Source organism: Gossypium hirsutum, chromosome A07 (genome assembly GCF_007990345.1).
Source record: "Gossypium hirsutum isolate 1008001.06 chromosome A07, Gossypium_hirsutum_v2.1, whole genome shotgun sequence".
NCBI classification, from domain to species: Eukaryota; Viridiplantae; Streptophyta; class Magnoliopsida; order Malvales; family Malvaceae; genus Gossypium; species Gossypium hirsutum.
In genome coordinates, this window is record NC_053430.1 from 95,043,153 (window position 1) to 95,066,429 (window position 23,277).

At 32.4% G+C, this 23,277-nt stretch overlaps 2 protein-coding genes across 5 annotated transcripts; both read left to right on the forward strand.

Annotated features, from left to right (window-relative positions):
* The first annotated feature begins 8,291 nt into the window (after nucleotides 1–8,291).
* On the forward strand, nucleotides 8,292–12,173 carry LOC107955481 (uncharacterized). 4 transcript variants are annotated; one of them, XR_001699978.2, is made up of 5 exons: nucleotides 8,292–9,314; nucleotides 9,414–9,606; nucleotides 9,760–10,699; nucleotides 10,815–10,890; nucleotides 11,017–12,173. XR_001699978.2 is itself a non-coding variant. In XM_016891274.2 (3 exons), exons 1-3 carry the CDS (start codon nucleotides 8,895–8,897, stop codon nucleotides 10,365–10,367), a joined length of 1,221 nt encoding a protein of 406 aa, XP_016746763.1. In that variant the 5' UTR covers nucleotides 8,292–8,894; the 3' UTR covers nucleotides 10,368–12,173. The 4 variants fall into 4 exon arrangements, 1 of the variants encoding a protein (XP_016746763.1); XR_001699977.2 differs by having other exon boundaries at nucleotides 9,760–10,890; XR_001699976.2 differs by having other exon boundaries at nucleotides 10,815–12,173.
* An 8,975-nt stretch (nucleotides 12,174–21,148) lies between these two features.
* On the forward strand, nucleotides 21,149–22,156 carry LOC107955479 (protein ELC). Its single transcript, XM_016891273.2, has one exon. The coding sequence runs from the start codon at nucleotides 21,149–21,151 to the stop codon at nucleotides 22,154–22,156; it is 1,008 nt and encodes a 335-aa protein (XP_016746762.2).
* The last annotated feature ends 1,121 nt before the right edge of the window (nucleotides 22,157–23,277 follow it).

Sequence of the window (23,277 nt, forward strand, 5' to 3'; positions counted from 1 at the left end):
CTTTGAAACAACTGGAATTGAAGGTGTTTGCCCCAGCGTAAGCATAGAGAGTAGGCGGTAGTTTCTTATGCCAATTTTTACCAGTCTCGGTCATCTTCTGTAATTTGTTTTTTTTCTTTTTCGTTTCTTTTGGCAACCTTTGTTGTACTATGGTGTGGCGCATTGTCTTTGAAAAGACTACAAACTTTTGGCATTGTGCAGTTATATATAATTTTTTTCTTTTTTTTTAGATGGATGACTTTTGACTTTGTAATATTGGTATATGAAACTATCTCCCCTCCTAATGGAGCAGTTGACGTCCACAAAGATGAGTCATTGTCAGCTTGAAACTTTTGACGAGCTCGGACCCATAACATACATGCCCCATAAGTCTTGACTCCCTTAAATTTTGCATTCATTGTACAACTGATGCGATCCCTTTTCATGGTGGACCAACAGTGCCCTAAAACCTCATGTTTATTCTGGCAATTGTAAATCCTCCTGCATGCGTTTTTGGACCACATTTTTGAATTCCCATAATAGTCTCAACAAGGTCTTGTTTTGTCTCCTCAGCTAATTCCAATTTCACAATCTTTCCTTCATCTAAGGCTATATTTCCTATCACTACTTCATGGGGTAAAAACCATTTTCAACAAATTCAGAAACAAGTCACAATTTCTGTCACCATCAAAGTACTGAGATTCCTCTAAACACATATCGCACTCAAAAGGAACTCTAAATCTGTAGTATCGTTGCTCGTGTCATTGATATCTAGGGATCTATGATAGGCACACAAAAGAATATACAAGGAATAAATGAATTCAAAAATGACTATTTACATGAAATGAAAATTTATAAAGAATGTCAAAGGTCAAAAGAATCAGAATGAAAAATATTTACTCGGATGAATAATAAAAGTATGTTTTATTGAAAATAAAAATGTCTGAACATGAGCCCACTTCTCATAAGAAATCTCATTACTCTTAGGCTTTAGAGCAACAAGAGTGTTCTGAATATTACTCCGTAAAATTCCTAAAGATTACAGGAAGTTCTTCTGCAGTCCAATTGTTTAAAGAAATTCCCGGTTCGTAAGGGCGACTACCCTCAAGGTTTCTTTGTTCAGTCCCTTCCTCATGTATGACATTGATGGGATGATTTTCATTTCCAAACACCCCCTTTTCCAGGTAAGCTATCCCTCTTGATACAAAAGTCTAGAAGGAGAGTCGTCTTTTCGCTCAACCGTGACCTTCTTTCTCTTTTTCTTTCTCTTTTTAACCTTAATTAGGGTCTTTTTATGGATTTAAATGCATGTAAAGTGATGCAATGCAAATGTATGAATGCAAAAGAAAAGGAGATGTTGATCTTGAATTCAATTCCATTAGAATAACTTTTCTAGAAAACAGATTTCTTTACATGAAAATAGATTACATACGATCTTGCCCTTCATAGTCCAAGTAAACGCTGATCTTTTCTTCATGGTCGAATCCTGTAAATTCTCCAAAAGATGCATTTGCTAGCTCCTTGCTGCTTAATCTGAGCCTCGATCTCTTGCTCGCTTATCTTCATGATACTCATCAAAAAGTGTCGGCTCTTGGATAATCTTCATTGGCAATTAAATCAAGTCATGTATTCCTTCGTGGACTTTCGGCTTTCTCTCGTCATGCTCTTGGATAACCTTTGTTGGCTTGAATCTCTGGCAATTACATCATGTATTCCTCCGTGGACTACCAGCTTTCTCTCGTCGTGTTTACTTGGACTATATTCAGACGACCGCACTATAATCTACTTTATCAAGAAATTCATTTCCTTATGACAAACTATTCTATTTAGGAATCGAATTTCGAATCAACACCTTCTTTTCTTTGATGTAATGTAATGCAAAAGCATGAATGCAAAAAGGATATCGATTCTGATTTAGTTTCATTTTAGAAAATGTTATTTAAGGAACAAAAATCTTTTCATAAAACAGATTACAAATATGCTTTCGCTCGTAGGCCCAGAGTTTTAACCCTATCTAATAAGAAAGCTAACTTTTGACCACGATCTGACTGTAACTCATATTGGTGCTCAACGTGCTCACCCTTTCTACCAGTATCTGTAAATGATCAGCTATCTTTTGAATTTGAATTACGGCTTCACCTATGAAGTAAGCTCTACAGCCAAAGACACCTCCTCTAATGTCTGTAAAGTTGCTTTGATTACCTTGAAAGAAAGATTGGCGACCAAGTAGGCATTCCAGCTCCGCAGCATACTGCCTTAAAATGATATCAAACATCCTCAGTGCTTCTTGAGAGTCTTCAAAATTTTGCCCCCCACAGAACATTTTGAATTGCTTGCATGGGTATCTTCGCAGCATAGCTAATCTCCACTTTAAAAGTCTTTAAACAATACAAACTTTTTTAATTTATTTCTTTCATGCTCATTTGGGCTGTCCCGGCCATTAGGTCTTGCATTTCCATTATTTCTGATATGTACAACATCTTAAAGTACCAGAGTAAATTCCAGCTTGTTGTTTGGTAGCGGTCCTATAGTAAGTGAGCCTTTCTACCATCATAAGCAAAATTCTTTCCATCCAATTCAATTTTGTATGTCTTATACCCTTACCATCCACGAGGTGACTATCTTCATCTGTAATGGTAGAAGTGTCCCTCAGTACTCCCCACGCTCACCTTGAATTGTTCATTTGTCTTCATGTCAAGCAAATACTGCAATTCCCCATAACTGTTGTAGAACAACTGCTTGGCTTCGTTACTCCATTAATCTAATATTTCCTTTAACTCTTGGAGGTTATTTTGCATCACAATAATGAGAGTGTAGTCCCATAATTCTGATGTGTATCCTTTCGTGACACTATTTCCTTTTTCTATGTGGGTTTTCTCTGACCAAGCACAAACGAAAGAGTTGTCCTCCACTTTATTAAGATATTCATTCCCCATTACAAAACTTTCTAACTCAGAAATCGAACCTTGAATCGACACCTTTTAATGATAAATGACATGCAATGATAGAAAAATAAGATTAAAGGATATCTACAAATCAATTACATCAACGGTTAAGATTAAAGGATATCTACAAATTAAATCTCCAAGATTACAAAATCATATCTTCTAAGATTGTATATCATATCTAAGATTGCAATCATATCTAAGATTGTATCATATCTAAGATTGTAATCATATCTAAGATTGTATCATATCTAAGATTGCATATCACATCTAAGATTGCATATCATTGAAGATTATATTTCCATATGAGTCAAACTTGTAGATGGACCTTAAATCTTTTCAAGTAATGGGTCATTCCAATCGGACCAAATTATATTTGTAATTCTGAACTGAACTTGGACTTTGTTTTTGGGGTTTATTATTTTTATTTTTGGACTTATTTCTGGGCCCGGGCAAAATTGAGTGTCTATACACCATATGTGTAAAGGGCAACAAAGAACAAGGATTTGGATGCTATTTTAGCAATATGATGGTTAATGGTTCTTGTCCTTTGTCCATTTTGGTTTTGGAATGAATGTTGTATTTATAGGAAAATGTAGGTTTGAAGTAGACTTGATCATGAGTAAGGTTATTCGAAAAATAGGAGGGTTTGGACAAAAATATAGGCCCGAAAAATGGGTTTAGACAAAAAGGAAGGCTCATCTTTTAAATTGACTCGGGCTCAACCCGAATTTGTAAAAAAAAAAGGTTGTTTTTAGTGTTTGGACATTGTTTTTCATTGTTTTACTATCATTTTACTATTATATTTCTACTATTTTTTTGTTATTGTTTTAATATTGTATAATTATTGTTTTATTATTAATTCTATTACTATTTCAGATGTATTTGCTTGTTAAGTTTAATTTATTTTAGTGTTATTTAAGTATAATTTTTTTCATTTGTTGGGAAACATTTATTTTAATGTTTTTAGTGTATTTGATGTATTATATTTTTAAAATTTATTTTTATATAAAAAATTTAATACGAGCATGCCAAGTTGAACTTGGACAAAATTTTAGGCATATTTTTTAGGCCAGGCCAAGCCCAAGTCTTGAAAACGAGTCTAAAATTTTGAGTTGACCCGACCCGACCTGACCCGACCCATGATCAACTTTAATTTGGAATTGGTCCCTCCTATTATCACTTCTCGCTTAGTATAGTCTAAAATTTAAAACCCAATCGGCATATATGTTTAATTCACTCGATAAGTAGCTCCTTATCTATTTATTATTTTCTAAAATTTTTTATAGAAAAAAAAATCTTTCCTTTGGTTTTTTATGAATTATAAAAAAATTTAAAAAATTAAATCATTGAAAATATTAACTTTCCATTAACATAATTTTTTTCAATCAGTTATCAAATAAGGCCTAATATAAAAGATTTTCATGAATAACAAAGGATAATTTTTTATTAGTATTGTTGTCATTATAGGAAAATGTGAGTTCGAATATGCTGAAATACATTTATCCTCCTATTTATGAATCAGAAAGATATGCATTGTGTATAAAAAAAAGAATAGGATTTTTTTTTCGTATATTAACCCATGATAAATTTATGTATTTTAGTTTTGTACATTATATACGTTAAAGCTTTAAAAAGCTATTTTTTTATTATAAAAAATGATAATATATATAACAATTATTTTGCATAATGCATACATTTATTCTTCTTTTCTTATTTAATAAATTTATTATTCTTTTCAAATTTGAAAATCATAAATATTATCTTTTGAAGTTTGATAATGTTACATATATTAAAAAATGCAAAATTATTTTATGAATCATTCTTACCACATTAGTCATGGTTCTTTCTCAATTATATAATGATATTTTAACAATTTTTTTCATGTTATTGACACATAATGTTTGTAACTTTTTTTACCTTGAACCATAAACACTGAATCCTAAATTTTGAATTTTGAATCTTAAACCTCAAACTTCAAACATAGAACTCTAAACCCAAAACTCAAACCTTTAAACCACAAACCTTGAATACCCAACACTAAGGGTGAGTTTGGGGCCGCGGTGCAGTGTGTTTAGCTTACTTTTTGTCTCACGCTACAGTATCGCTACAGTATCTAATTTTACCGCCACCACTGTTTTTACACTAACCGCAAGTAAATGCACTGCCATCTAAACTCACCCTAAATGTAAATCTTCAACTCGAAACTTGAACCCAAACTGGGAATCTTGAGTCCAGAATAGGTTTGGGGTTCAAGATTCAAAATTTGGGATTCGAGGTAGATCTATCCATAAGTCGGGCTATTCAAAGAATGGGCTTGGACAAAAAAAAGACTCGTTTAGAAAACGAGTCGAGCCTCAGGCAAGACTTTTTTAGACTGAGCCCGGCCCAAATATGAAAACAAAAATTACTTTTTTATTATTATTTTCTTGTTACTTTTTCACTATTTTACTACAATTTCACAATCATGTTGCTACTATTATGTTGTTATTATTTGGATATTGTATAACTCTTATTTTATTATTAATTTTGTTACTATTTTTCACATTTGCTTGTTGAAGTTATATTTATCTTAGTGTTATTTAAGTATACATATTATTTAAATTTATTTTCAATTTGTTGTGAAATATTTATTTTAATGTTTTTAATATATATATTTAAAAAATATATTAAAAATTTAATACAGGAGGGCCGATCAAGGCTCGAGTTTTAGTATTTTTATTCAAATCGAGCCCGGGCATAAATTTTTTTTGTTGAGCTCGACCTGAATCAGGCCCGGTCTATAAATACTTTTAGTTTAAGATTTATAGTTTAGGATAAAAAATTATTAAAATTATATATTAATGATATAAAAAATATTAAAATTTTATTATATAATTGATAAAGGACTATAAATAATGTAATAGAAAGGTTTTATAAAATAATTTATCGTTAAAAAATAACAGGTTGCATATACATTGTATTAAAGATAATTGAAATTTCAGAATAAATGAAGAACTAGTGTACAAGTTTTCCGTAAGCGGAAGATTCGCCTCGTCCTTTTGGAAAATTAATCAATCCAACGGTTATTAGGAACCCATTAATGTGAGACGTGGCCACACCAGATCACATCAACCGTAGTGTGAGACGTAACATAACGTCCTTGTCGTTATACCGCCGCGTGCCTTAACTAAACGACATACATTAGCCGCTTTTAAGCTTCCACAGGTAAAAATTCCACCGCTTTCCCTATTTATCCCCCCACTGTGTCGTCCTGTTTACCTTTACCGCATGTCCCCCGCGGTAAATTCACCATTTTGAATTAGATGAAACGGTCATTGATTTGTGGACCCCCTCTTTTCCTCATCCACTATGTCCTTTTTCGCCACTTTGCTACACTTTTTACTGAAATGACCATCCTACCCACACGCGTTTCTCATTATTCTAGACCCTTGTACAAGCAATTTTAATTCTAAAACCACAATTCATTAAAGTTAAAAAGTAAAATTATATTTTAACCCCTTCAAAATTTTAAAATTTAATTATGCCAACTCTAGTAATAAAAAATTATAATTTAGTCACTTAAAAGTTTATAAAAGCTTATATTAATGTAAAAAACGAAATTATATTTTAACTCTTTCAACAATTTATAATTTAAATTCACAATGAAAAATTAAATTATATCTTAGTATGCATTTATTTCACAAAAAATGATTTATATAAAATATATTTTACATTTTCCTATGTTTGTTTAATGAGAAATAATTTGGCTCATGGAAAATAACTTATAAGTTAATGAAAAATAAATAATTTTTTCGGTAAATTGAATTACCTTTTTGAAAAGTATAAGTTATTTTTCTGAAAAATAATTTCGTTTATGAGTAATTTTATTTTTATATACAAACTAGCTTCAATAAAGCCTAATATTACATAATAAATTTATTATTTTAAATTTAAAAAATATTAAAATCAAATATTATAATGTTCGATATTATTAAATATACATATTTAATTACTTACATTTAATAATATGATAAATTTATTAATATATTTAATATAATTTATTATTTTAATAAAGTATTCAATATTAAAATTTTAATTTTAATATAAAATTTAACAATAATAATTTTAAATTCTAAATAATATTCTTAATGTGTTATTTAAAATTATATTAATATTTTAATAATACAAATACATTTGAATTTTTAAATATTTAATCATAAATGTTTTATAATATAAAATAAAAAATATAAGTATTTACTTAAATCATGCTTAACTTTATTTATTTCTTCAAACTACATTGTGTGATTATCGATTACCATATATGAAATATGTTTAATTTAAATTAAGTTTTAATTGGGTGTTGTTTATTATTAAATTTATGTATGATATTAATTATTAAGCATAATAACTTATTTAGGTCATTTTAGTCCTCTAATTAAAATTTCGTATCTTTTAGCTCTTGAATTTGTATCGTTTGTTAAATTAACCCAAGATTGATTGAAAAGTTAATGTTTACTAACTTTAATGACGTGACATATGCGTGGACTATTAGTTGATGTTACGTCAATAATTAATTAAAATTTTAAATTTTAAAAATAAAAAATATTTTAAAAATTAAAAATTATTAAAAATATAAAAATAAATGTTAAAAAATAATTAATTACTAATGTGACATACACGTGAACTGACATGATAAAAAACTTAATAAATATTAGTTTTTCACCCATTTTGAATTATATATATGGTGTAAGAAATTAAAAATTGAGTTAAATGAAAATCAATAATTTAAATTTTTATTCTATTATTATCATAAATCATTATCTACATATAAATTAATTCTTGATATTATTATCTTAAGATGGATTTTCACTGCGTCAGTCGAGTTGACTCGTTGCCTAATTGTAAAAGGGTAAACAAGTAATTTAGACTGGCATCTTATCTTCACGCTCTTTTGCGTGGCATCTTCTAACCCAGACTGAGGGCTGAACCGGGTCATTGTTTGACACGTACCCCCACAAATTCAACGGGTTAGATCTTCCGCCACCTAGGACATTAACGTGACCGCTCAAAATGGTTCAATTTTTAAATTTCATCCTTATACTTCATAAAAATTAACAAATTAACCCTTCTTGTTTAATTTCTCAAGTCCTTGCAGTTTACCAAAAGTGAGAATTTAGTTAAGTTGTTAGTCAATACATTAACTTGAATTCATGATTTTTGCTAATTTGTTAAACTACTGATTTTTAGCAATTACTTGCATATAAATTATTTAAATGTTTAGAAGGGCTGATTTTTTAATTATTATAAATTAGGGGGATTGATTCAGAATTAGACCTCTAAAAATCGTCTGCAATCCTCACCGGCCTTTATAATGAATGACCCGAACCACTTAAGACTGCCAAACAAAAACAAAACTCTCATTTTCATTTTCACGCTTTCTCTGCCACTCTTTTAAATCATCGGTTTTCCTTGTTTTTTAAATAGTACCGACTGCCGGCGATTGTTCGCCGGAGAACGAAAGAAGCTCGCAGGGGGAAAGAGAGATGAAGGCACTGGTGAGCGATGATGTTCGCGTGAATTCCCAAGGCAATCACGTTACGTCCTCGTGCCGTCGCGTATTTCGGGAACTTTAACCGTATCTGAAAAGAAATAAAAACCCTCAAGCAAAAGCGACTTAACTTAGAAGAGTTTTGAAGTTATTCTATGCTTTGTCCGGCAAAACTGAGGCAGAATTAGTATATAATAATCAAAGCTTATGAGTCCCGAGTCTTGGTAAACCGCATTGAATTTTGGCCCTCCCCAGAAAAAATATTATGAGTTTCTGTGTTGATGGCCTTTGGCTGACCTCATCGCTAAGCCATAATATTTCTTCCAGTTATCAAAGCGAAGAATCAGAAAGAGCTTGAAGAGCTGCCGTGAAAGCAAAAGGGGTTTTTGTTCTGTTTTGTTTTTATTTATTTATAATCAAAAGCTGTGAAAATTATCAATATGCCTTTCCCAATGAAGATCCAGCCTATCGATTTCAGCCCTTCGGAAGACGTGGTGCCGCCTCGTTTGGAGACGGTGAAGCCGGTTGTGAAATCGCGGTTCAAGAGGCTGTTTGAGCGCCAGTTCCCTAGCATTCTGAGGAATTCCGCGGCGGAGAAGGTGGACGCTGATGAGCTGCCTTTTAGCAAAGAATGCACCACCGCCGAGCTGGAACCGAGCTCATTTTGCTTGGCGAAGATGGTGCAAAATTTCATCGAAGATAACAACGAGAAACAACAATCTGGTGCCGTTAGGTGTAGCCGTAACCGCTCTAACTGCTTCAATAGTAACTGCAACGACAGCTCCGATGACGATATGGATGGTTTCGGTTTCAGCGACTCCAATCTCTCTTCTTCAGCTGAAGCATCTGAAATTCTAAAGGTATTACAAAAATTTCTGCCTCATTTTTGTTCGATTAAAACATTTTGTTGTTGTTGTAAGCCATAGCTTATAATTTTAATTTGTTCTTTCATGGTCTAGAGCTTGGTTCCTTGTAAGAGTTTGAATGAAAGGAATTTACTGGCGCATACAGCGAGAATCATGGAGAAGAACAAGATCTCTAAACGTAAAGATGATATCTGCAGGAAGATTGTTATTGATGGATTACTTGCCTTTGGATACGATGCTTCTATCTGCAAGTCTCGTTGGGAAAAATCTCCCTCTTATCCTGCCGGTAAATTCTCTCTCTCTCTCTCTCTCTCATCTTTTTCTAGAAATATCTCTATAATTCTGGAAAAGTTATGCTATCCATTTCCTCTGTTATGAGTTGATTTTTAATTTCCTTTTTAGTTACTGGAATGATAAATAGCTTGTTTTTGACAAGCAGGGGAATATGAATACATAGATGTGATAATCGACGGGGAGCGATTGCTGATCGACATCGATTTCAGATCAGAATTCGAAATCGCCCGATCAACGAAGACCTATAAATCAATCCTCCAAATGCTTCCCTTCATCTTCGTTGGTAAAGCCGATCGTCTCCAGAGGATAATTGCTATTGTTTCCGAGGCGGCAAAGCAGAGCCTGAAGAAGAAGGGAATGCATATTCCTCCATGGCGTAAAGCTGAGTATGTCAGCGCCAAATGGCTCTCTCCTTATAACCGAGCCACGCCGTCTCCTCCTCCACTTACTCCCACACCCACACCCACACCCACAACTGGTACACTTAGAGAATCTGAATTTGATTCCAAAGCTAAAGAGAAAGACCAGCAACCTTTTACTGAATTGAATTCCGAGGACAAATACTCGGTTGAAGATGCTGAGTTGGGTGAGTCCATATTTGCTTTGTCTGAGAGCTCTGAAGAAGAAGAGAAGGAAAAGGTGGAGAAAGAAGAGTGGAAGCCACCTGAAATAAAACCCAAGAGCTCGCAGATTGGGATTACGTTCGTGACTGGTTTAGCTTCAGTAATCGAAGATGAACCAAGAAAATTTTGACTTTTGATATATATATATTTTTGGGTCTTCTCTTTTCCCATTTGGGTTATTAGAGAATCATAAAATTATAGTTAACTGTTTAAATCCCCTTCTGTTTTTTCGTGTAAGGGTTGATCTCTGATTTTACTACTAATATGAAATCAGATTGTTATATTAAAATAGTTAAAGAAAAGATATAAAAAATTTGTTCTTAAAACTGATTCCCAATTATTGTTCTTCTTATTCTCACCCCCTTTTTTATTCTTGTTGGGGTTATTTTATTATCATCTTCTGCATTGAGGGATCTTTGAATTTTCGAATCAGGGCATAGAGGAAAAAGGTAGAGGAAAAAGGTAAAGAGTTACTGACCCATCTCTTGTGCTTTGGTCTTTTCTCTTTTTCAATCTTAATATTTTTTATTCAACTAGTTCATCAATTTCTGATATTCAAATGATGTTGTTTTCATAGAGTTGAAGTGAATTATAATAGGATACGATGATGGGAAGGAGGTGGCTCGTGTGTTCTCGAGCGCTGTGTTTTTGAGGTTAGGATGCCTAAGCTATTCTTTAATTTGCTTCAATTGATACCCTGCTAATGCCCTATAATCATGTTACTTGTATTATTCTATCGATGGCATTAAATAATTTTCTAATTATTTGGCCTGCTACAGGGTTTTGGGTTGATGGGTTAATTCCATTCCCAAATTACCTTTTGCTTAGCTAAGGAGATGGGACCAAAACCCACAAAGTTTAATTATAATTGTGGCTACATCAGTTAATGCCTTATGAGGTTTGAGAACTACTCTAAATGGTAGGTAGATTATTTTAATAGTAACATATAATTAGAACAAAAGCTTTTCTAATTCTAAATTTTAGTTGGTTCCTGTCAGTCCGAATGCTGGGTTTGGTGAGGGGTTTTTTCTCCTTTTTGTATATGCAGTAGTTGGCTTTTCCATGTATTGTTTTGATATTATTCTGATTCTGATAATATTGCCTGATGAAATGTCAGTTTCTTCCTTGTGATGTATCTTCCAAATTGGAGAAAATGGAAGGTACATGCATGTGAAAACTGCACTCTTTTTACCAACACCCATTTTCTAAGTAAGATCTCGAGTTTGAATTGGGATCGGTGTCTTTTGGATATATATATAAAAAAAAAAAACTCAAGGCATATTGTGTTGAATGGTATAGGAAGGGGGAATTTAGCCTTGAGAGGGGAGGCACTGATGGTCCCCTCCTTTTGAGATTTTAGATTAGGACGGTATCCCCCACTTTATGGACATAATCTGTTTCACACTGGGTAGGTTGGTGGGTGGGGAAAATTGTCTTTTACTTGCTACAGGGGCAAAATTTACAAAAGGAGGAGCAATGGGTTGGAAATTTCCTGCACAAGCTTATGAAGGACTTTTTTTTTTTTTAACTTGAATTGATGACAACATTGAAAGCTTGGAAAATACCTTTTTCTTTAATGGAATTATTAAGTTCTATTATTAGCCTATAATGTATCATATAATCTCTTCAAAATTCTATGCGTCTGTCAGCTCATTCGCCGAAACTTCAAAATTAAATGAACTCCCTTGTCTAGGTTTCAAACAAAGTTTTACCCCGTTCTTTTTTGTACCATGAACCTTTTATTCTTATCCTGCTTACATGTATTTACTGCTGCTACACTTGTCGTTTCTTTGCCTCATGCAGGGTTCTTTTGGATGTTTAGTTTTTTTTCTGTGTCTCGTACTGTTGTTTTTACACTTTTACACTACTCACAAATGCTGTCCATATAAATGCAATTTGATAATAATAATAATAAGCAATTCATCTTGATTATTTATATTGTTTTGCTTTGTGTTATAAAAAACTCCAAAATCAATCATTGTGGTTCTGAAAATTATTACTCTCTCTCTCATTTTAAGCCCCTCCAATTCTCTGTAATACTATGAAATTTCAGAATAAAGGTGTTTTTCCCTGAGATGAAAAAAATTGGGTCATTACTGGTTGCAATTTACTTTGTAAAAGCTTAAAAGACAAATCTGGGTTTTATTTTTTTTATAAAAAAATTCATTAGAAATGCACTTAGTGCTAAGAAAAAAGGGTAGTTAAATAATTATATAATAATTAATGGTAAGAATTGAAGTTTTGGTATAAATTCATATACGAAATTTTTAAGTCGGAAGTCGATATATATGGTTTATTGTACTATCTCAAAATCTTTTGCCAAAATTGTAGTTTTGGTATGAATTTTTATACTTATAATTAGTAGGTTTCATTCATTAGCTTCAATAATAAGATATCATAGTTCTTTCTTTTGGGTTATATAAAAAGAGCACATGTTTACAGCATGCTTCCATAAACTAAACACCCTATATTAAAAGATTAAAAAAAACAAGTTTTCCAATGTGTTAATTAACAAAAACAACATAAATATAAACACAAAAGTGATAAGCTACAATAGTCAACTTTATGGGGATAAAAAGAAAAACAGTAGAAGCATAGAATAAACGCTACTTTTAGTTATATTTATAAATTTTCTTTGTATTCCTCTGTGCCATTTTATGTAATATTTTTTAACCATAGTAATGATTAATTCTGTTACTGTGAAAATTCTTCACAAAGGTAAATGATAAATTACAAAAAGTACTTTATTTTTATGAGCGGGACTGAACTTCGATTTTTGGATTAAGTGATGAGGTGAGTGATGTTAGTAAAGAGACCTCTAGCAGATTCCTAAAGAAAAATCAGTAGTCGTCTGCTTGTATTACAGAGCACATACCCACATTTCCGTTATTCTCCACAATCCAATTGTCGCACCTGTCTCTAACACCAACTCCGATAGGGATATCTTTATTATTCCTAGTAGCTTCATACATATTGACTTTAACCCAACCACTATTCGCAGTCCGGTATTATTGTAAATACTGACAAATGTGTAATTGAGTGACAATAAAATATTGTTATTAGTATAAGATATCAAGTCACGTATTAGAGTGTGTATTGGTAGAACAGTGTGCTACGTTGATGTGTAGCTAGTTTAAAATTTGATGCAACATTCATGCTTGTTTAATGGAGAATTATGTTTAATGGAGAATTAATAATCAAGGTTAGATAGCAAGTATATTATGCTAAAACACGGGCTTTTTTCATTGCCATTCAACAGGTACTGCCTTTTAACTATAAAATCTTAATTCAAAACATCTTCTTGAATCAAAACAAGTTAGTATCTTGGATCTAAGTCAGAGTTCTATTGTGCATGATCCAATAAATGGCAAGCACAAAGCATACTTTCTAGACTTAAGAATTATTCATGAAATTCATGATTCTTTTTATTCTTGTTTAAACTCAGAAAAGAAAGGAAATAATTTAGAAATCCATAGTATAAGAAAACACATTGAAAATTTTATCAGATGGAAACTCGATGCTCTTACAAGATGAAATATATTGCCTCTTATAGGCAAAAGAGATACGAACAAACAAGCATAATTACAGTACAAATTAGATAAGAACAGACAAACACAATTATAGTATAAACTAATAATACAATACATACTCATGACTTATAAAGGAAAAGTAATAAAGCAAAAGATTCTTTCTAGTTTTCTAGTGGCAAGATGCTTTAACTGTTAGTATTGGAATGAGGAAACTGTACACTGTTCATAGAGTTTTCACTGTTGCTGTTAATATCTTTACACATATCCTCATGTTTATCATCTTGAACTGAGCTGTTGTGGAGTGTTATTCTTTCAATCTCAACTTGACTGCAGCACATATGATACTCTTGGAACCATCCGGTGAGATCTGGAATATCGTCTTTATATTCTTGAAGTGCTTGAAAATGTTGTAGGGCCATTTGGCACAGTTTCCCATGGAGCATCAATATGTGGAGGAGGCCAAATTTCAAATGGGATAACTCTATTAAGCTGGCAAAGATATTACTGCAGGTTTTTGTATTCATTATCAAAGTGCATGGCTTCATCTGAATAGATTTTATGAATCCAAGTGGTTGGAAATGAACCTAGCTGTGTAGCTCGTCCATATTGCACGAAATATTGTGGTTTATAGAAAATGATTACAGCTTCATGTCCAGGTGTTCTCATTTGTTCATTTGTAATCATGTTCAACCAATGGTCAAGAGGATGGAACCAGCTTAAGAATGTGAAAAAATTTTGATATTCAGGCTGGATATTTCCATAAACCACATTGCGCAGGAAATATTTGAAGTCTAAAACAGAGAATCGAATGGCTAAGATGAGTAAAATACCATAAAAACTATTTCAATTCTTCTGGAACTTCAGTGAAGTAAGTCCGCTGGATAGGATGAGTAAAAAGATAATCAAGGTGAACACTAAAGGGTTTGAGGACGAGTCCTCCAAAATTTCTGAAAACTTGGAGTTGATATTTAATCATCATGTCTCGAGTTTTTTGGTGAAAGGTTTTTTCTTCAACCAACCTCATAATTTCTGGAGGAAATTCTGGATATTCAAGCTCAATTTTCTCATACTATGGCTTTCTAAATTCTTTCCTTTCTTTTTTGGGTTTAAGCAAGAATAAGAAAATCATGAATTTCATGAATGATTCTTAAGTCTTGAAAGTATGCTTTGTGCTTGCCATTTATTAGATCCTGCACAACAGAACTCAGACTTTGATCCAAGATAGTAACTTGTTTTGATTTAAGAAGATGTTTTGAATTAAGGTTTTATAGCTAAAAGGTAGTGCCTGTTGAATGGCAGTGAAAAAGGCCCGTGTTTTGGCATAGCATACCTGCTATCTAACCTTGATTCTTAATTCTCTTCTCGGGTCAATCTAAATTGCTTTCTATTTTCTAATTTTACTAGATAGAGTATTTAATAAAAATTCGCTAAAATGTATTTTATGAATTTTGAAATAAAAAAAAATCTTATGTATTGTCCGATGATTAGGGTGTTTATTGTTTAAGGTACCGCCTGAATTTAGGTTATGCTAGTTGCGTAACTGTTAACGCTTTGCCTTTTTCCGTCACTTTTTTTATACAACTAAAATTTTTTTGCTAGCATCAAGAGAAATTTTTGAATACTAATCAGCCGATACCTCATTAATGAGAGGAAATAATGATTTAATTACAGGCCTAGGAAAAGAAATGCTAACAGCTATACACCAACAGTTGGCCACCTAAACGGTACTTTCAAGAGAACTAATTAAAGCAAAATAAAATAAAACAGTAAAATAATCTCAGAACATAAAACGACAGAGAAACTAAAAAAATAGGCCTGAAATCCTCGACTCTCCTTTTGCATGAAGAACACCCATCGATACCAGTCGATAGAGAGACCAAGCTTCCCACAAAAATCAACCTTCAAAATCTCAGTCTCCGTTAAAATTAAGAGTTCTTCGGACCAACCCGCTATCACCACGTTTGGACTCGACTTTGCCATTTCAACACCGTTAGCTTATTCTGCCTTTATCGTGGTCAATCAATCCAACCATCGCGAGCGGAGCTTCCTCAATCCAGTATTGGGAGTTTTTGTGTTGTCTTCCTTCTAGCGCCATTCCATGAGCCATTTTGTTGGCCTCTCGAGGTACATACTCAAAACGTAACCTTCTGAACCTATTACCTCTCCCTTTGATTTCTTTAATCAGGCTACTAATGCTCGACTTATCATCCTCAGCAGAGTTTAGTTTGCGGATTATGGTCAACGCATCACCCTCTACAAGAATGTCCTGAAATCCCATTTCCTCCACCATGGTAACTGCTTGCAAACACGCCATTGCCTCCGCCATCGTTGAATCTGGAATGTTCTCCCAAGGAAAGGTACAAGCAGCCATTACAAGACCTTCTCTATTTCGTGCTAATACTCCGGAAATTGATTTTCCCGTGCCCTGGTTGAAAGATGCATCAAAATTAATTTTAATAATGTCACTCGTTGGAGGTTTCCAAAAAAATCCACCACATCATTTGCATTTCTTGATATTTGTGCCATAACATTAATTTCTGCATGATAGGCACCGATAAACGCTAATAACTTGTTCTCTGATTCCTTCATGATAAAGCTTGTTACGGTTATACCATATAGCCCAGTAACTGATCGATCTAATCGTATTACTTTCTGCATTCTGGCTTTCAACTGCTCTTGCTAACCACTGTTTTCAATTGGGTTCTCTATTGCATGTTGTGTCTGGCATTCCTAACCTTCGCAAAACCTGCTGTGTGAAAGGGCATCAAGAGAATTTTGAAACTATGTTTAAATGTCCTATTTCATTCAATTCGACTGAGTGAATATGGTAAAGGTTGAAATGAGAAAGTTATGGTTGCGACTTGTTTGTGCGTTGAATATACTCTATGAGACTCGATCTTGTCAATTCATATAGGAAAATTTTCGCACATAAATTCGTAGTGTGGGATTGAAAATCCAACAGAAGTGTCCATTGCTATCATGCTGAACAAGGTTAAAGCTCCTAGCTATTATTAGCACAATAATTCCCCAGACCAAGAAATGATACCAAACATAGTGCCCAACCCATCCATATTGGAGTTAACCATATCTAAAATATGAATCTTATCAACCCGAAAGCTGGAAAGAAAAGAACTTGATGGAAACAACTTTCTCCACGCCAACGAACCAACCGGACAGTCTCTTAGAACATGCAATGTACTTTCCCAACAACTACCACTTATTTGACACCATCCATCCTCTTACAGTCCATCAACATTTGTCAACAACTTCTCCCATAGAAACTGGCCAACATGCTAGGTAGAATTATCAAATTTTACAAAAGCAACGGGACCAGACACTGAAATTTCAAATTTTTGAGTGATGTGAGGGAGCAGACCAAGTTGTAAGTTAGTTAATTTCCACTTATTCTATACTTTTAAGAAAAAGAAAATAAAAAAAAGATTCTTCCTCGTAAGTTTCGTATTGAGAGTTTCAAAGGTTTTAATTTTGTTGGGCATAAGTTGATGTTGTGTAAGAGGAGACTGAGAAGAAGACAAAAACAAATGTATGGTTATGTCGGTGGGAAGGACACGAGAGTGATCATTCAATATTCCCTGTCTCATCATCCCAACACATGGATCCCTCTCTTCATCCATCCTTTACTCTTCTTATTATGTCACCCTTTATTTTATTTTTAATTTCATTGAAATATAGCAATGGATGGTATATCTTTACTGTTGTTTTTATTTGGCATGGGTTCTGACAGGATTTTTTAATGCTGGACTTAGAAATTATGATCACTTATCATGCAGACACTGCTAGAAATTCTAAACGTTTCACGTAATTTACAGTAACAATTTATGAACCCTGTTTGAAATTTGAAAAAAAAATTGATATCTAAATTCCAAATATTCTTACAACATTAAATTCACAGGAGGTATCATTAGAGGGAAGTTTTGCTTGGTTCACTGCTCTCACAAACCTTTGTTCAACGATATCAACACTTTAAGACATCTGTTACAGAGTACCGAATGATCTAACGAAATATATGACACTTTAGAGCGGACGAAGAAAAAGAGCCAAGGTCATATTAGACAACCATACGAAGAAGACATGGCGTGGCATGAGAAAGTTAAGGGGATGTGGTTTAACACTTCTCAAAGGGGTAGTGGGAATAAATGTTTATGCTTGGTTTTAATCTTAGGGTTTTAGGGTTCTAATTTTAAAAAGAGTTAAAAAGGGTTCATCTAGTTTATTGGAAGAGCCTAGGTCCATAACCCATGCCCTTAAACGATCTTAGTAGGTAGAACACTATCAAGGCCAAATGATATACTATTTCATTGGTGGATCTTAGGCGCTTTTGATAAACTCTATGAACTCCTTTTAAGCTTTCCTCGGAGTTGAGAGATAAAACCCTCATACTAAAATAGAACATAGACACTTTGGGTACAATACTTCCATTATTCAAGGTCCAGATCGATGCTAAAAAAATGATACTTCAAAGACTTCTCCCAATTAGAAAGTCGATTCGCTCTCAACAGGTCCAAGAAGATCCTTATTAACGGTTAAGATTGAAAACCATAGTGTAAAGCAAGGAAATACATGGGCTTTTTTTACATACATAATACAAAAAAATAAATATTTAAATGGTATGCTGGCAATAGTACCAAGGGTTGGAGGGAAAGAGATGGGCGGCACCTTTTTTTTTTTTTGACATGACCATTGATACATCATTACAAAAAGATGTGGTTTTTTAAAATATATATATATTTTTAAGGGTGGAAGAAGAGAGATGGGCAACACATGTATTAAAAAAATATTTATTAAAAATAGAGGGAGAGAGATAGGCGTCACTGGTATTTTCTGGTGTAGAAATATTGTTTAATTGGTGGAGGGTCTGAGAGAGATGGCATTGGTGAGAGAAAGGCGGCATTGGTGGCAGTGGATGGTGAGACTTAATGTTTTTGAAGGAAGAGTGGAAGGGGAAAAAATTGGTTGTAGAGGAAGAGAAAACAACGAAGAATTTAAGGTTAGTATATATGATTTTTTTTAGCATATATATTTTTGAAATAAAATATTTAAAAATTTAATTATTGTTACAAATTTATTATTTAGATAGATAATTAATTTTTCGTATGCGTTTATTTCGATGGAGTAACTCCCCTCACCTTTGGTACTGTTGCCAACATACCATATTAGTAAATAATGATATCGACATACATTTAAGTATTTAATTTTTTTTTTTATATTATGTACATAAGGAAACCAAATATATGGAAAGGGAGGAGATAGAGTTTTACTTGACATTACTCTAAAACTCGAATACATTAAGATATAGTCTATTAACACTTAAATCGAAAATAATCTTAAAAATAACTCACATATAACATTTGTGTATGATAAAATCGAAAATTTTAAAATTTCAACCATTACCCACACCATCAAAACCTCAGCTATATTTATTTCCTTTAATGTTACCAGAGATGTTGAAGTTAGAAAAGATTGGGTGGGTCTGAAGGATTTGGGGTGATTTGGATGAAGCAAACCAAGTTTGAAGGAGTAAATGGGCTTTGTTCAGCCACTATTAAAACCCTTCTAGTTCCAATTCACATATAATGGTACGTAATACATGAGTTTTGTCTTATGTTATAGTATCGTTATTTTTACATTAATTATAGATAAGCACACCAACCATTCAAAAGGACACTTAGTGTGCTGCGAAATTGACAAGTGGAGGAAGCTCTACTAGTCATTAAACAAAGACAAAGTCAAAAAGTTAGTGTCTTGTAATAGAAGATGTAAGCTAATATTATTGTGTTGACTCAAAGCAGTTAAAAGAGTATGATGATCATGTCTTGTACTTTATTAAATCAGTTGACATTTCTTTCTTTTAACATCGAAGGCCAGAAGCTGAATTTAGCTCAATTTCTAGGTTACATCTCTTGCTTATATATATATATATATATCATGTTCAAACCAACTCAAATGTTTATTATTTGAGATAAACACATACTCCCAAGGAAAACATAAGGAAATTTCCTTTGTGATGAAGTGTTGATTGTCCCTCGTTTTTGACTATTATTTATATAATTTGTTTTCATGTCCTTAGCAATTTAGTCAACTAGATACAATTTCCATAGAGATTGATGACTAAACCACCAAAATTATCTTCTCAACGGATTATAATATGCTATATATCTTTGTAGTTTTCGTAAATTTAAAGTTTAGTCCCTATATTTTTACTATTCATTTTATTAAATTTAGGTTTATTACAGTGTTGTCCTTTTAGTTACATGGTTTTAAGAATGGGTTTAGATGCGCGGTGGGGTGCGTTTAGCTTATTTTTTGTCTCACGCTATAGTATCTAATCTCAACGCCACCACTGTTTTTACACAAACCGCAGTTAAACTCACCCTATGTGAGTTATTTTTATTATTATATATATTTCAAAATTTCATATCAACTAATTATGCCTCCAATCTTCTACTCCTTGTACTTTTGAAATTTAATCCTTCTACTACTCTTAATTATAGGAATTTAATCTCTCTACTTATTTAATAATAATGATATCTAACTTCTATTTAATTAATTTCATTTAAATTTATAAATCAGACCTTTGAACATGTTTAATTTAACAAAAAATTATTAAAAATTTTATCATTTGGACCTTAATTTTCACGTCGAACAAGTAGAAGGGCTAAATTTTAAAATGTCTAAAAATATAGACTTGAAACAAAATTAAACCAAAAGAAAAAAAAAGTGTTCAATGGTTCATGGTTGACCAATAATTTCTAGTGGAAAAGGCCGTAGGAAAAACTGCTAAAGGTCATAAGAAAACTTCCAACCAATTACATGGTAGTTGCCAAATTATTTTCTAGATTGACTATCAATATTTCAGGTCTTCTTTATTAGGTTGATTTGTTTTAGCATAATTACTTATTTCATCCTTCAATTTTATAAAAAAAATATTTTAATCCTTTATTTAATTTTTTTTGCCTCTTTTAATTTTTAAACTTACATTTTTTTGTTGAATCACCCAAAATGAATGGAGAAGTTAAGGTTTTGATAACTTTGTTGGCGTGGTATATACATGGAATGTCATGTGGATGATATATCAACATTTAATTAATTCTGTAAATTTTAAAAATTAAAAATATAAGAACTATTTTTAAAAATTAAGAATCATTAAAATTATTAAAAAATGATAAAGAAAAATTTAATAATTTTATTTTTAAAAAAATAATTAAAAAGCAAATTTAAAGACTAAAAAAGACCAAAAATTAAATGGAATGGTAAAATAAGTTTTTTGAAAATTTAGAGGGCTAAAAACGTCATTATGCCATTGGTTTTATATATATATATATTTAAGACCGCAATAAGCACTTCAATTCAAGCTCCTTTAATGGCACCACCATCCCCAAAGGAATTCATAGAAGCAGCTCTTGTTGCCACCACCACCCCTTATGCTTTATCCTACACAGACTCTAAACAGAAATGGGTTATATTAAGACACCTCCTTTCGTTGCTTCAAGAATTCCCTGGTTTCAAGCCCTCAGCTGGTAGATTCATGCACAACGATGGCACCGAAGTTAACCTTCTACGAGCTACCGGCTGCGTCCATGTCGCCAATAGTACAACACCCACCATTCCTCTCGTCATTTGGCTCCATGAAAACTACCCTCAAAAGGCACCTTTGGTCTTTGTTTCACTCCACCTCATGACCCCAATTCATCGCCATCATCCTTTTGTGGATAACACCACCGGTGCCACTTCCCCACCTTATATCCTTACCTGGAAATACCCACCGTGCAACCTCTCTGAACTTTTGCGAAACCTCGTCCAAATTTTTACCATCGATCATCCTTTCTCGTACACGCCGACGACTCCGGCGTGTCTCACTCACCCTTGGCTCGTTTCTACAAAGGAAGCTCTGGATAGACTCGTGGGTATGCTTCACTACGACATGGTTGCTTTGCGGGCAAGCACGTCTGATGAAATAGAGAAGCTGTCGTTATTGCAAGAAGAACTTAAGAGGCGTGATCGTTTCATCACCAGCATGGTTGCCGAGTTGGGTGAGGAAAGGATGAGGCTGGAAGAGAGAGTCAAGAATTGGGCGGAAGAAACTGATAGGGTGGAGAATTGGTTGAGAGTTAATGATGGAAGGTCCTTAAATGCAAGGGATGTCGAAATTGAGGATGCATTTGAAATGGACGAAACGACAAGAGCCAGATTAGAATCCTCGGCTGCGGATTTGGCTATTGAAGAAGTAATGTATAAATTGGACAAGGCACTTGAACATGAAGCAGTAAGTTTCGATTCATATATTAAACAAGTGAGGAGCTTAGCCAGACAACAGTTCTTTCATAGATGTAATGAAATGGCCTCAACCTCATCCCCCACCTCTGTATAAACCAAGGGACTATATTCATGGAATTTGCAGACTTTTTAAGTTCCAAGCAATAATGTGTTTGTTTCGTTTTATTATAGGTTACTTGTATTAACAGATGCTAACACTAATTTTGTAATTTTGTAATCAGAAAACTCGATACTATATATATATTAATTAAAAGAGAAATGAATGTATGAAACTGTTAATTTTGTAATTAGAGAATTCGATAGTAGATATCTATTAATTAAAAGAGAAAGGATTGTATGAAACTATGATTCCACGTCATTTATATGTCTTTCCAATAATCAGATTTTTCTTCCTAATTTTTAGTTTTACTGAAAATGCTAAAAATCAGGAGAAAAAATTTGATTTGTCATTTTCCTGTTGGAAAGAGACGTGGAATTACAGTTTCATACGATCTATTCTCTTAATTAAAATATGTTAAAATTGTTGATATTATAAAGAAATTTTAAAATTTTTATCTAAAATTAGGACAATTTTTTTTTCAAAATAAATTATTCGGGGAAGTTTTAATATTTAAATATATTTTTATTAAATATTTGATTATTCAGATTTATTGTTTTTCAGATAATATAAATATATATAAAAATATTTTTTAAATTAATGATACAATCTAATGAATAGATAAAATATGTAATAAAAAATTATTTCTTCTAAAAATGTGATAATATTTTTTAAAATTTTTTATTTTAAATTAAAAATTTAAATTAAATAATAATATAGATAATATAAAAATAAATAATGTAACGACTCGATTTTTAGTGGTGTCAAAAAATGCGATTTCGGATCCCGTTTTCGTAAATCAAGTTTGTAATTATTAAATTAAAATATTTACGGAGTTATTATATAGTGAATTAAATTTTGGATAGTTAATTGATTCGAAGTTATGATTAATTAGGGCCCAGAGATTAAATTGTAAAGTCTAATCGTTATACATTTTTTAATTAGAGAATGGCTTGAGGATCTATATAGCAATTAGAACCTATTATAATGAGATTTAGTAGACAGTGTGTGGTTGGATGATTAATTAAACAAATAATTATAATTAACTTAATTAAGGTTAATTCTAAAATAAACCAAGTATAAAAGATAAAATGAATAGAATGTTGTCATCTTTCTCA

What these genes read in the sequence shown, in the direction of transcription:
- LOC107955481 (XM_016891274.2), top strand. Translation starts at nt 8,895, where the DNA reads ATGCCTTTCCCAATGAAGATCCAGCCTATCGATTTCAGCCCTTCGGAA. An exon ending in AAGCATCTGAAATTCTAAAG is followed by an intron (nt 9,315 to 9,413) that starts GTATTACAAAAA and finishes TTCATGGTCTAG; the next exon opens with AGCTTGGTTCCTTGTAAGAG. An exon ending in ATCTCCCTCTTATCCTGCCG is followed by an intron (nt 9,607 to 9,759) that starts GTAAATTCTCTC and finishes TTTGACAAGCAG; the next exon opens with GGGAATATGAATACATAGAT.
- LOC107955479 (XM_016891273.2), top strand. Translation starts at nt 21,149, where the DNA reads ATGGCACCACCATCCCCAAAGGAATTCATAGAAGCAGCTCTTGTTGCC.